The following is a 12,839-nucleotide window of genomic DNA, read 5'->3' as shown; positions in this document are numbered from 1 at the left end:
GTCTGCTTCCTCCAAAGCCAGCAACACATTTTTTCGCACGCGATCTTTTTTGTCTTTTACAGCTGGCCGTGACTCCATAAAGTCTTCCTGTTTCTTCAGTTCAATTTCAGGATGAAAGGCAGGGTTCGGCAAGAGGTCTGCCTCTTTAGCAAAATAAGTGTAAATGGGTCGTCTCTTCTGAACGTGAGTTGGTGCACCCGCGGGCAATTCCGGCTTCTTGGCATCTGGAGGCGTCTTGTAGAAGGACATGACCGTTGTCTCGGCTACCGGTTTTAAAACTGCCGTTCGCAAAAATATGTGGTTTTATACACATGGTCAAATGCTCGTTGGCTAGAGGTTTTTTCAAATAATATACTTCACGATCGTCCTTTTTTGAAAGGCTCTTCTTTTAGAATCTTGGTATGAAAGGATTGGTTCAAAAAGTGCATTCTGTGACATAGCTGTAAAGCAGTTACGGATGGGTCCACCGAAAGACAGGGCTAGCTCCCAAGGATCACCTCTGAGAATAGCTATCATTTCACTACCGACAGTCGCTGGAGTAGGACGTTTCACTCTGCATGTGTTCTGTAACGCAGCCTCTCTTATTTTTATTTTTTTCTAAAACCTTTTTTCTTTGCCCTGTGCTTATTTTTTCCTTTTTTTCCTCTAAACCTAACTAAAGCTTCCTTTTTTAATCTTTAAGCTTTCTCACTCTCTTCTTTCGACCTTTTTTCTCTAAACAATCCACCAAATGTATCCAAGGACAAGCATGACATTTCAAACCTGAAGGTTGCAACAACTGAAGCAGAGAGACCAGCCTAGCTAGCCCCTTGTTGAGTATCTGGCCGCCTTCTCATATTCTGTAGTAGGGCTGATGAGCTTGACCTAGTAGTCTGCAGGAGCTTTAGGGCACCTTGGTGTTTTGGGATCCCGCAGGATGAGAAGGTGGAGAGGAATACACGTTATTAGAACATGAGGTTGGTTTTAGATCTGTTCAGAGCTCTCGTGGCTAGCCCTGCTGGGTGTGCACAAAAGACCTGTGCACGCCCACAATGTCACCTCCCAGGATGGGACTGGTATCACCCTCTGGTATTTGGGAGTCGATAGCTTACTAGAGTTTAAAGAATTAGCTCTTGGAACAATTACAAGGGTAATGCACCTAATGCACGTGGATTTTCTGCATTGTGCAGACTTGACAGCGGGCCCAACAGAGTAGGGTTGCCAACTGTCTAATGGCACAAATGCAAACACCCTTGCCCTGCCCCTTCCCCGAGGCCCCGCCCCCTGCTCACTCTAGCCCCCCTCCCTCCATCTCTCGCTTGCTCTCCCCCACCCTCAGTCACTTTCACCGGGCTGGCGCAGGGGGTTGAGATGCGGGAGGGATTGTGGGCTTTGGGCTTGGGGGGCGGGGTGAAGGGGTTCAGAGTGTAGTAGGTGGCTCCAGCTAAGCCTGGGGCAGGGGTTGGGGTGCAGGAGGGGGTGCAGGCTCTTGGAGGGTGTGAGGGGTCAGGCTCTGGGAGGGAGTTTGGGTGCAGAGTACGGGCTCAGGGCAGGGGTTGGGGTGTGGGAGGGAGTGAGTGGGGGCGGCGCTTACCTTGGGCAGCTCCCGAAAGCGACTGGGCACATCCGTCTGGCAGCGGCTCCTAGGCGCAGGGGGTTCAGGGAGCTCTGCATGCTGCCCCTGCCTGCAGGCACCGCCCCTGCAGCTCCCATTGGCTGCAGTTCCTGGTCAATGGGAGCTGGGGAGTCTGCGCCTGGGGCAGTGGCAGTGAGCGGAGACCCCTGCCCCCCGACCCACCAGGGCCACAGGGACAGTGCCAGCCGCTTCTGAGAGCGGCTCGGAGCGAGGGCAGGCAGGAAGCCTGCCTTAGCCCCGCTGAGCTGCCAGACTGCTAGCACTTCAAATCTCCTGGTTTGGCTGCAGTAGCCTCCGGGAAATAGGGCCTGATTCCAGGAGACTCCCAATGAAACCAGGAGGGTTGGCAACCCTACAACAGAGAGAAGTAATAGAGAGCGTGAAGGGATTCTCTCTACTAACTAGGGGTGCTGGGGATTCTGCTGTACCCCCTGGCTTGAAGTAGTTCCCATTGTATACAGAGTTCACAGTTTGGTTGAATGGCTCACAGCACCCGCATTATAAACATTGTTCCAGCCCCTCTGCCACTAACGATTCAGGTTGATTGTTCTTTCACTGATGGGCTCCAGGGCTTCCTCACTGGCCTCTAGCTCCTGCCCAGTGCGGTGCCCCCAGAGTGGGAGATGACCTACAGCGGCCCATGTGCTAGCTAAGGGGGCTCCTGGGGATCCTGACCCAGTGTTCTCCACGGCCTGGCTGCGGCTCCCAGGCATTCCGAGTGCAGCATCTTGCTGCTGTCGTGGCATAGTGTAGGACTTAGGATATTTGTGGGGGGGTTTTTTGGCAGGCTGCCAACATTTTTTGGAACTGTGAGTCAGAAGGGAAATGGGGATTGATTGACTGATTTTGATTTTTAAGTTGAATGGAATTGCCTGGGAGGGGGCACAAAAAAAGGCACAACTCTAACCTGAGCGCTTTCTGCCTGCTGAATTTCTAAATGTCTGTTGCAAACAATGGTGATGTTTGAGAAAATCTAACTTCACAAGACTCTGTTGTAATGGAAAGACAGAGCTACCCTCCATACAGGGGTCACTACCAGCTCCCTCTGTGAGTTAGAAATCAAGGGAACAGGCTGTCAAACCATAAACAGACACCATTTCCCCTTATCTCATAACTATTCAGGTTATTTCATAACTATGTAGTTAGCTTTTGCCGTCAGTTAACAGAAATGACCCCACCCTGAGTTCCACAGAAAGCACAAGTTTGGAATAAGATGCTGTTTTTAGTTAAAACGTAAAAGAGATCTGAGCTCTACTCCTGCAAGCTGTAATGTCTGAACAGACCCTGTAGTTGTGTGGAGCCCTCCTGAAATCAACAAAGGTTCTGCAAAGGCTTGAGGTTCTGGCAGCACACACAGTATATACAACTGCAAACCCCTCCCCTGCACACACTATCACAGACGGCTACCACTTCATCTACAGAACTAACTCTATTAGCTGGCAGCAGAAAAAGTTGTTATCCCAGAATACCACATCAGCCACTGGGTTCGTATGCTGATTTGGGTGGAGCTCAGCCCAACTCTGCCTCTCGCCACCATCGCCTCTCGCCACCATCACCTCCCACGTGGAATGGGGTTGTGCCTGCCTGGGTTGGTTTCCCCCAGCTGGAGGGATGTACTGCGGGAGGAATGGGAGGTGGTCCTGTACTGATTTTGAGAGAGTGGTTGAATGGAGCTCAGCCTGCTGCTTTCCTTCCCTGCCCTGTGGCAGCTCCCAGACGTTCCCAATGCATGGGCTGAGTCTTAGAAGAGCCCTGTTCGATTATTATGGCAGGTTAAACATTTTCCTGGGCATGTTTCACTGACCTTTTCAGCGTTTGATAACTCAGTAAAACCTGAATGGAATTTTATGGGGCCAAGAAAAAGCACATCTCTAACCCAAGGGCTTTGTTCTTGACCAGTTTCCAAGGTCTGCAGTGAACGATGGCTATGTGGAAATGTCTCAGGAAAGTTCACACACGTTTTATAAATAATGGGTAGTGCTAGGCAACCTCAATGGGAGTCACTTCCTGCTCGTCCAATGACACAGAAATAAAATAGCCCGTGAAGGAGAAAATGTTACCAGTCCACGTCTTCAATTCCACATAGTCGTCATTAGCGGTGGGGTCACTGCAGTGATGTGACCTCATAGTTCCTCAAAGAGATGAGTTCTAGAGTACTAGCTTTATTTGTTTTATATTTTAACTAAAAACTATGGCCCCACTTCTGCGTGTCAGTACAGCCCTGCCCCAGTGTGCAGTCCCATTGAAATCCACTGCTGGTCTGCAAAGACTCCAGCCTCTGCTGGCATAGAACAGATTAGAGGAAGGGGGTTGTAGGGCTTGCCCACATAGTGGGCATTTTGTGGATTAAATTGGGCATGCTGTTGTGGAATAACTATTTTGAAATAAGTGCGTCCTCACAGATGATGTGGATTTTTTTTGTAGCTACTTTCCTCTGAATTCGTGCATACGCCTCCCACTGACTTGTAGAAATAAGTGCTCTGCGTTCTGGGAAGGCATCCTGTGGTGCTTTGGTCCACTGCTAGGCTCTACGCATTTTGGGATTCTTCTCATGGCATGTTGTGGGACGCCGTCCAGAAACCGCTGGCATTCTGGGTCTTGAGATAACAGTGGCAAAGTCCTATAATTCCTCTGCTCACATCCCATCATTCAGCTGTCTGGTGAGTCTGCACATGGAGTCAAAGAGCATGAAGGAGGCATAGCTGGGCACTGGGGGCCAGGCACTTGTTAATGCATAGAGGCTAATGCACATGTGTGACCGAATGCACCCTGTATTCACACCCCACGTGCTATTGTAATAATCTGCGCAACAGATGCCTTATAAGGTATCATTTGAAAACTCATAATTCACTGGTCAATATCACAGTAAAATGTGTGTGGCACGATATGTAAAGTTATGAATTTTGCTGCCTGGCTCTCTCACGGAAGGTTGCTGATCTATAAGAGAGCATACTTGTTTTAAGTCATGCAATGTTCCGTTATAAAGTTGTTTGGCTCGCCCCCCTCTGCCTGCCCAGTGTTCCTGCTGGGAAGCTGGGTCAGGGTGTGGGGGCTCTTCACACACATTTTACAGCTGGATTTGGTTTAAATGGTCACCTACCAACTTCACACTACTTTGCACCTTGCAGGGTCAGATCGTACAAAAAAAATCCTTCCTCTACAACCAGCTTGGGTGGTTTTCAAATAATAGTGACTCAAAACAGAGGTCATTAAAGCTTTAATAGTGGAAACGAAAGACTGCTCAGTACTACTCCCATCATTTTCTTTTTAGATAAGGTCACTGTTGTGCCTGTTACTCAAAGACCTCTAGGCTCTTGTCCTATAAACTCATTAGTTTAGAACCTGAACCAATTGGAATATTCCTTGTGGTTTAACTGAGCAAAGGTGGTTGTTGGATGTTTACTAACTAGAAGTTTCCAGTGGGGCTCTAGATCTAGCTTTGTTATTATCCAGGAAATTATGAGTTCTTCAGTCTGGAGCAATACATGGCCAAATATTTCATTTCTCTCACTTTACACTTTTAAAGTGTAATCTGAATTCAGTGCTGCTGAACGGTGTCCGGCTGCTCTGGCAGCTGCCTTCCAGGGTGCCAGTGCAGTATTGTGCAGCTGGTGGTGGATGCAGAGTCAGGTTGCTTACATCTGACATGTCCTAACTCCTGAGTGCAACCAACATTTTCTTTTACTACAGTTCTTACTGGATACAATTTCCTAGAATTTTTAAAAATTTTGTTGTGTGCAACTATAAGAGCCCCTCAGCCATCTCATCAGCATGATCTGAACTAGCAACTTCAGCACAGATCGCTACCACTAGAGCTACACAGCTACTGTAATTACATAAATGTGTTGCTAGTGTTGTTTCTTATTCCAGAACCGGTGAGGCCTTGTAGCTGAATTAGGGAAGAGCCCAGGCCTGGCTTCCTCACTTATCCCTATTCCTGTCTAGTGTGGTGCCCCCAGAGTGGGAGATGTGCTATCTATGGGGGCTGGTTGGAGCCCCAGCCCCACTGTTTGCCACAACCCCATTGCAGCTCCCATGCATCCCTAGTGCAGCGTCTTGCTGCTGCAGGGGCCTAGTGTCAGACTTAAGAGATGTGTTTTGTTTTGTTTTTTTGGCAGGGTGCCAACATTTGTCTGGCAAGGCATGAGAGTGAAGGGAACTGGTGATATTTTTTTGTTTTAAGTTGATATCTCAGCTAACCCTGAATGGAATTTACTGCATCTCTGCGAACACAACATACAGGCAAAATCCACACTTTGGGGGCAGATCTTCCAGTCTTTGTGTAACGCTGACAGACCCCGATCATGGGCGGGCGGGACTGAACCTGGCACCTTTAGAGTTTACTAGCGCACCAGCCTCTCCTGTACGAGCTAAAAGCCAGATGGCCCTTAGCTAAGGCTGTCGAGCAGACTCGGTAATCCTGCTCTGAGTGGTCTCAGTAGCACTAGATGACAGAGGACACCACGCCCAGGAGGGGTGTGGGTTCCCTTTGCTTCTCACTCGATCCTTCTTTAAGCGCCCGTTGCAGTCAATGACTCTTGCCCGATGGAAGACTGAGGAATGATCTCTGGATTGAGCCCAGGGGACTAAGGGGGGGTCAAAACCCCTCCCGGAGTCACCGGCTCAGTGCAGGGGCGGGGTCGCGAGCCTGTCAGCCCCCAAACCCGGCTTTGCCTCCACACAGGAGCGCGGCCGCGCCGCCCGCCTCCTCCGCCAGGGACCCGGAGCGAGCTGGAAGCGGGGCCTGCCCGCCAAAGGCCCCGGCCAGGCCCTGCGTGCCCGTGAGCGGCGGGGGCGGCGGCACCGACTGGAACGAGGGAGCGGCCCCGCAGCGGCGACACGGCCCCGCCCCTCCCGTCTCACCTGGCTGCAGGCGCCGGGACCGGGGGCTGGGTCAGAGCCTGCGGTTGCGGCGCTGAAGCAGCATCGTCGTGAGTCCGCGCCGCCTGCGCCCCGCGACTCTTCCCGCCGCTGCCATGGTCTCGGGTCCGCGCTGCCCGCCGGGCCTCTGGGGGCTCCTGGCGCTGCTGCTGCTGTCGCGCCTGCCCGGGGCTCGCGGTGAGTGGGGGGTGGGGGTTGGTGGCGGGGCGGGGAGAGGACGGAGCCCCCCAGGCGGCCCCTGCCGGGGGCTCGCGGTGAGTGGGGGGTTGGCGGCGGGTGGAGGGGGGCGGGGAGAGGAGCACAGAATTCCCTCAGTCCCCCCCGCGCTCTCCCCAGTCGGTGCTGGGCGGGGACCGGAGCCGCAGCGGCTCCCCCGGGCCCTCCCCATCCTCTTGCTCAAGCGGGGCCTCCACTTCAGCCTCCCTGGGGCTGGGCTCTGCCCACACCGGGGCCTGGCCGCGCAGGGGGCAGGAGGGGGCCCGAGCCGCGCGGCAGCGACAGGTCCCCGCTGCCCCAGCCCGGCCCCTGGGGCGAGCCCCGCACCTCTGCGAGCCTCGAGCCCCCGCGAGCGCTTCTGCCTGGGGGCTAAACTCTGTCCCGTTGGTGGGAGTGTTAAGGCCCAGGGGCGGGGGCTGGGGGTGTCTCCTGTCGGTGGTTGGAGGCGGGCGGGCCGGGGGGGGGGGGAGAAAAAGCCCCTTCGAACAGCGGGTAAAGGTGCTGTAGCTGGCCAGCTTCAGTAAAACGAAGTGTGGGGCACAAGACTCCTAAAGACTGTCAAATGAGCAAGTTCCCCTGTTATAGCCTTAGCTTTGTGACTGTACAGACAGAGAAATAAAATTGTATTAAAGCTAATGTTAAAATGATCTAATATACGGGTTAAGAAAAGTGTGACTGTACATCTGCGTATAATGCTTAAATTATCCAAAAGTACCAAATTTGGTTTGAAAGTCATAAGGTACATGATCTGCAGTATCCCAAATTAAGGTTAATACATTCAGTGATACAAATATTAAGGAATTAGCGTCCAATTATTTGAGTACATCGCTTCTAAAAGGTTATACTAAGAGTGGTTTGTGGAAAGCAAATATAGCAACGAGTTAATATTGTCCCTCGGTAATTGAGAATTTAGGATCGGTTGGCTGTTAGAAAATACAATACAGTACATCAGGAAGTATTTCAGTTACTTTCCCGACTTTACTTCTCATTGGCACTTGTCCTCATGCCTGTCATACAGTTTCCATGCATCACATGAGAAATATGAAAGTTACCTGTCTCAGAGATAGCTTTCCACCAGCTGTTTTCACTTGTTTCTAAACCCAGATATGTTTCATGTACTCTTCAAAAGATTTCTCCCTTGGTCTCCTTTGCCCTGTATGTCACCTTCTTTCACGTCACTCTGTGTGGTTGCAACAGTCTCTCTGAGCCTGTGCTGCGTTAGATCATAAAACCGGTGAGGTGGAGGAATGTCCTGATTTGCATAATGTACCTACCTTACGTTACCATACATGCTCAGGGTGTTGCATACATGGTAAATAATGTCAAATTTTACATGTACTGCAGGTTTGTATCAAGCCCATTCAGTAAACTAGCTTCAAGGCTCTAATGAAAACAAGTACATCCAAATTGTCCCCAATAAAATCATTTGTGGCTTCTCAAAAACTAGTATTCTGTTACAACAGACTACTGAATATCTTTCATAGTTAACTTTTTCCCTTCCTTGTCTGTCTCTCTTGCTAGGCACTTGTGATTCTCCTCCAAGGTTGCATTTTGCTGAGCTGTCTGGGGTCGTGAGCAATTCGTATCCTGTTGGGACCAGACTGAAATACTCCTGTCGCCCAGGATACATTCTGAGCTCTGGAAAGTCTCCTCTTGTTACATGTCTTGAAAATTCAAAATGGTCAGTAGACCCTGAGTTTTGTGTAGGTGAGTATCTTTGTTGCTTTTCCATTTCAATTGATGTGCAAGCCATCTTGACACAGTTAGGAATCTCTCTTCTGTTGGGTATCTCTCATCTAGTCCAACCCCCAGCGCAAAGCAGGACCGATCCCCAACTAAATCATCCCAGCCAGAGCTTTGTCAAGCCTGACCTTAAAAACGTCAAAGGAAGGAAATTCCACCGCCTCCCTAGGTAATGCATTCCAGTGTTTCACCACCCTCCTAGTGAAAAAGTTTTTCCTAATATCCAACCTCAGCCTCCCCCACTGCAACTTGAGACCATTACTCCTCGTTCTGTCATCTGCTACCACTGAGAACAGTCTAGATCCATCCTCTTTGGAACCCCCTTTCAGGTAGTTGAAAGCAGCTATCAAATCCCCCCTCATTCTTCTCTTCCGCAGACTAAACAATCCCAGTTCCCCCAGCCTCTCCTCCTAAGTCATGTGTTCCAGTCCCCTAATCATTTTTGTTGTCCTCCGCTGGACGTTTTCCAATTTCTCCACATCCTTCTTGTAGTGTGGGGCCCAAAACTGGACACAGTACTCCAGATGAGGCCTCACCAATGTCGAATAGAGGGGAATGATCACGTCCCTCGATCTGCTGGTAGTGCCCTTACATATATGTCCCAAAATGCCATTGGCCTTCTTGGCAACAAGGGCACACTGTTGACTTATCCACTGTAACCCCTTGGTCCTTTTCTGCAGAACTGCTGCCGAGCCATTCGGTCCCTAGTCTGTGCAAGGGATTCTTCTGTCCTAAGTGCAGGACTCTGCACTTGTCCTTGTTGAACCTCATCAGATTTCTTTTGGCCCAATCCTCTAATTTGTCTAGGTCCCTCTGTATCCTATCCCTACCCTCCAGCGTATCTACCTCTCCTCCCAGTTTAGTGTCATCTGCAAACTTGTTGAGGGTGCAATCCACCCCATCCTCCAGATCACTAATGAAGACATTGAACAAAACCGGCCCGAGGACCGACCCTTGGGGCACTCCGCTTGATACCGGGTGCCAACTAGACATGGAGCCATTGATCGCTACCCGTTGAGCCTGACAATCTAGCCAGCTTTCTATCCACCTTATAATCCATTCATCCAGCCCATACTTCTTTAACTTGCTGGCAAGAATACTGTGGGAGACCGTGTCAAAAGCTTTGCCAAAGTCCAGGAACAACACGTCCACTGCTTTCCCCTCATCCACGGAGCCAGTTATCTCATCATAGAAGGCAATTAGATTATTCAGGCATGACTTGCCCTTGGTGAATCCATGCTGACTGTTCCTGATCACTTTCCTCTCCTCTGAGTCCTTCAGAAATGATTCCTTGAGGACCTGCTCCATGATTTTTCCAGGGACTGAGGTGAGGCTGACTGGCCTGTAGTTCCCAGGATCCTCCTTCTTCCCATTTTTAAAGATGGCCACTACATTAGCCTTTTTCCAGTCGTCCGGGACCTCCCCCGATTGCCATGAGTTTTCAAAGATAATGGCCAGTGGCTTTGCAATCACATCTATTAATACATCAAGGATCGTATTAGCCCTTTTTTCCATAGGATTGCAGTGGGAGCTTACGTTGAGTTGATTGTCTGCTGTGACCTCAATCCTTTTCAGACTTGCTGCTTCCCAGAATATAGTTTCCCAGTTCTCTAGGAACAGCCTGCATTTCCTGTACCTGGATGTATAATTTTCCGTTATACGGTACTAGAATGAATTTTGTTTGAACGGACATAGGGAGTCCAGATTGCTTTGTAGGACTCCCCCAGTCTGTGTCATGTGCACATTGTATCAGGAGTGATTTTTGTTTACTTCCAGAGAAATGATTTAAAATGTTGAATAGCAGCAGGTCTAGGACCGATCCCTGCAGAATCCTACTGGAAACAGGTTTGTTTGATAATGGTTCCCACTGATGACTGCTCCTGGAGATGTCAGTTAGCCAGTTCTTGTCTGCAGTGGTGTTGCAGCCGTGTCAATCCCAAGATATTAGAGAGACAAAGCGGGTAGATAATATCATTAATTGGACCAACTTCTGTTGGTGAGAGAGACGACCTTTCGAGCTTACACACCACTCTTCTTGGTCTCGGAAATGTATTCCAAACCTGAAGACTAGCTCTGTGTAGGGTCGAAAGTTTCTCACTCACAGAAGCTGGTTCAATAAAAGATATTGCCTCACCCTCTTAGCCAATTCTTAGTCCGTTTAAGTTGTGCTCTATTGATACTGAAGTGTTAATTCTTTATTTAGAACGTTGTGTGTTACTAAGTCAAACAGCTTACAAAAGTCTAGGCATATTACATCAGTTACGTTTATCAAACATCTTTGTAACTTAAACGTCTGTCGTTCTTTGATCAGAGAAACCTGATTTTCCATAAAACCATATTGGTTGATATTAATTATATTCCTGTTCTTAATTCCTTATGAATTGGGAAAATTTCCCTACACTGCACAAGTGGTCAGAACAGATTTGCCCTTGGAATTGATGAATCCCACAATACCTTTAAATTATCATGCCTGTGAGTGAGATCGTGTTAACTAGTCTATAGTTACCGAGGTCATTCTGGTTGCCCTTTTTGAATACTGGCACAAGATCAGCGCTCTTCCATTCTTCTTGAATTTCCAGTTACTCTAACTTCTTATACATCTTAATCAGTGGGTTAGAGATCTCCTTGGCCAACTTTTCAGGACACTTGGGTGCAAGTTATCCCAAGATTTTGATTTAACAATGTTTATCCCTAGCAGATGTAGTTTAACTTCCTCCTTAATTACTAATAGACATGGAAGTACTTCATGAGACTCTTGTGATGAGACTAGGTTGTCGTGCTTCTTTCCAAATACAAAAGGGAAATATTTCCTGAACGCTCCTGCCTTTCTTGTATCATAATTGTTTTACCCATCTGCATTTAGTAACAGGTTTGTGCCTTTACTATGCGTGGTATACTCAATGTACCATCCAGACTAATGAGAATCTGTCACCCCTGCCCTCTAACCTGAATATTTGCACTTACACTAAATGTGCAAGGGGATCTTAATTCTCTTGTTTCAGGATATAGGGTAACCACTGTCTGTGTGGGATTAGGAAGCATCATCCCGCTTCCACTTCTCCTCACTTCCCATGGGCATGTTACAAAATTATCCACAAGGTGGGTTGTAAGCTTTCCTCTGTAGCCTTTGGTGCTGACCGCTGTCATACAGAACAGGTACTGGACGTCAAGACCATTGGCTTTGATCTCCCCTGGTATTTGCTATGTTAGGGGTTGCAAGTTAGTATATCCCCTTTTCCCGTTAAGGTCAAAAGAAGTAATACTAATGTTCGTCTCGTTTTCTTCTAGGAAGACCATGTAAAGCACTAGAACTCGAAAACGGCAGGGTTGATTTAACGGATCTCCGGTTTGGTGCGACAGCAAACTTCTCCTGTAATGAAGGGTGAGTGGCAAATTGCTTCTTTGGACAAATTAACAGAACCTAGCCTGGTGTAAAACTGCTGGTGAAGTCTGGCAAAATGAGACAAGAAAGGCTGCTTAACTTGAAGAACAAAAGTGAGTGGTGTGCTATAAATGTGTAGCCATGGGCTGGGCCCTTGTTAAGAATTACACCTGCGATTTTCAAAGGAGTTGAAGGAAGATAGCCACCCAGCTATGGTTGTCATGCAGTGGGAGATGGGCATCTAACTCGCTCAGGTGCTTTTGACGATCCCAGCGTAGAGCCCTTAGGAGATCATCCAGTTGGGGTTGGGTTATGAGCTTGAGTGTCCCACCTCAGGCACTCACTGACGGGTGCCATCTCTCCCTTGTTACAGGGGTTTCTGTTTGGGTGCTGGGAGCTAGCGGCAGAATATTGCCCATAAAATGCCGCATCCGGTAGAAGCAGACCTGTTCCTGCTCTACAATAGCGAATATTTGTCTGTCCCTCCCTTATAGATGTCTGTATTCCCCAGGATAGCATCACGTGCAGTTGTTGCTTTTGTCCGTATGGGTTATGTTGCCAGGCCTTGGGGAATCAAAAATAGCTTGTGACTTCCTTGCACTGCGCAGGTGTGTTTTGGATTTTTGAGGTCTCAAAGTTTAAGGCCAGAAGGGACCACCAGATCCTCCAGTCTGACCTCCTGTATATCACAGGCCACTAACACTTCCCAGAGACCCACATACTAAATTCAACCAAAATGTAGTCTAAAATACTACAGCCCAGAGGAGCTTAGACCATTATGTGCCATGGTCAGAGAACAGGAGGGCCTGAGGTGCACAAATTCCTCGGGCCCCTGTCATGGCAGGGAAATGTTGAAGTGAGATATATATTGAGATAATCCTGGCAAGTGACCTGCACTCACATGCTACAGAGGAAGGCAAGAAAACCCCCAATGGCACTGCCAATGTGACCCGGGGGAAAATTTCCTAACAACCCCACATACTAGAGCCTGAGCATGTAAGC

At 48.9% G+C, this 12,839-nt stretch overlaps 1 protein-coding gene across 1 annotated transcript in view; it reads left to right on the top strand.

Annotated features, from left to right (window-relative positions):
• LOC102941465 (complement receptor type 1) overlaps nt 1-12,839 on the top strand; it is a 195,833-nt gene that overhangs the window by 127,328 nt on the left and 55,666 nt on the right. The window contains exons 41-43 of the mRNA XM_043533800.1: nt 6,535-6,673; nt 8,234-8,419; nt 11,744-11,837. Coding sequence (XP_043389735.1) covers nt 6,535-6,673; nt 8,234-8,419; nt 11,744-11,837 — 419 coding nt within the window. The remainder of the gene's footprint in view (nt 1-6,534; nt 6,674-8,233; nt 8,420-11,743; nt 11,838-12,839) is intronic.

The sequence above is a fragment of the Chelonia mydas genome, chromosome 21 (genome assembly GCF_015237465.2).
Source record: "Chelonia mydas isolate rCheMyd1 chromosome 21, rCheMyd1.pri.v2, whole genome shotgun sequence".
NCBI classification, from domain to species: domain Eukaryota; kingdom Metazoa; phylum Chordata; order Testudines; family Cheloniidae; genus Chelonia; species Chelonia mydas.
This window is presented reverse-complemented; position numbering and strand designations above follow the sequence as displayed.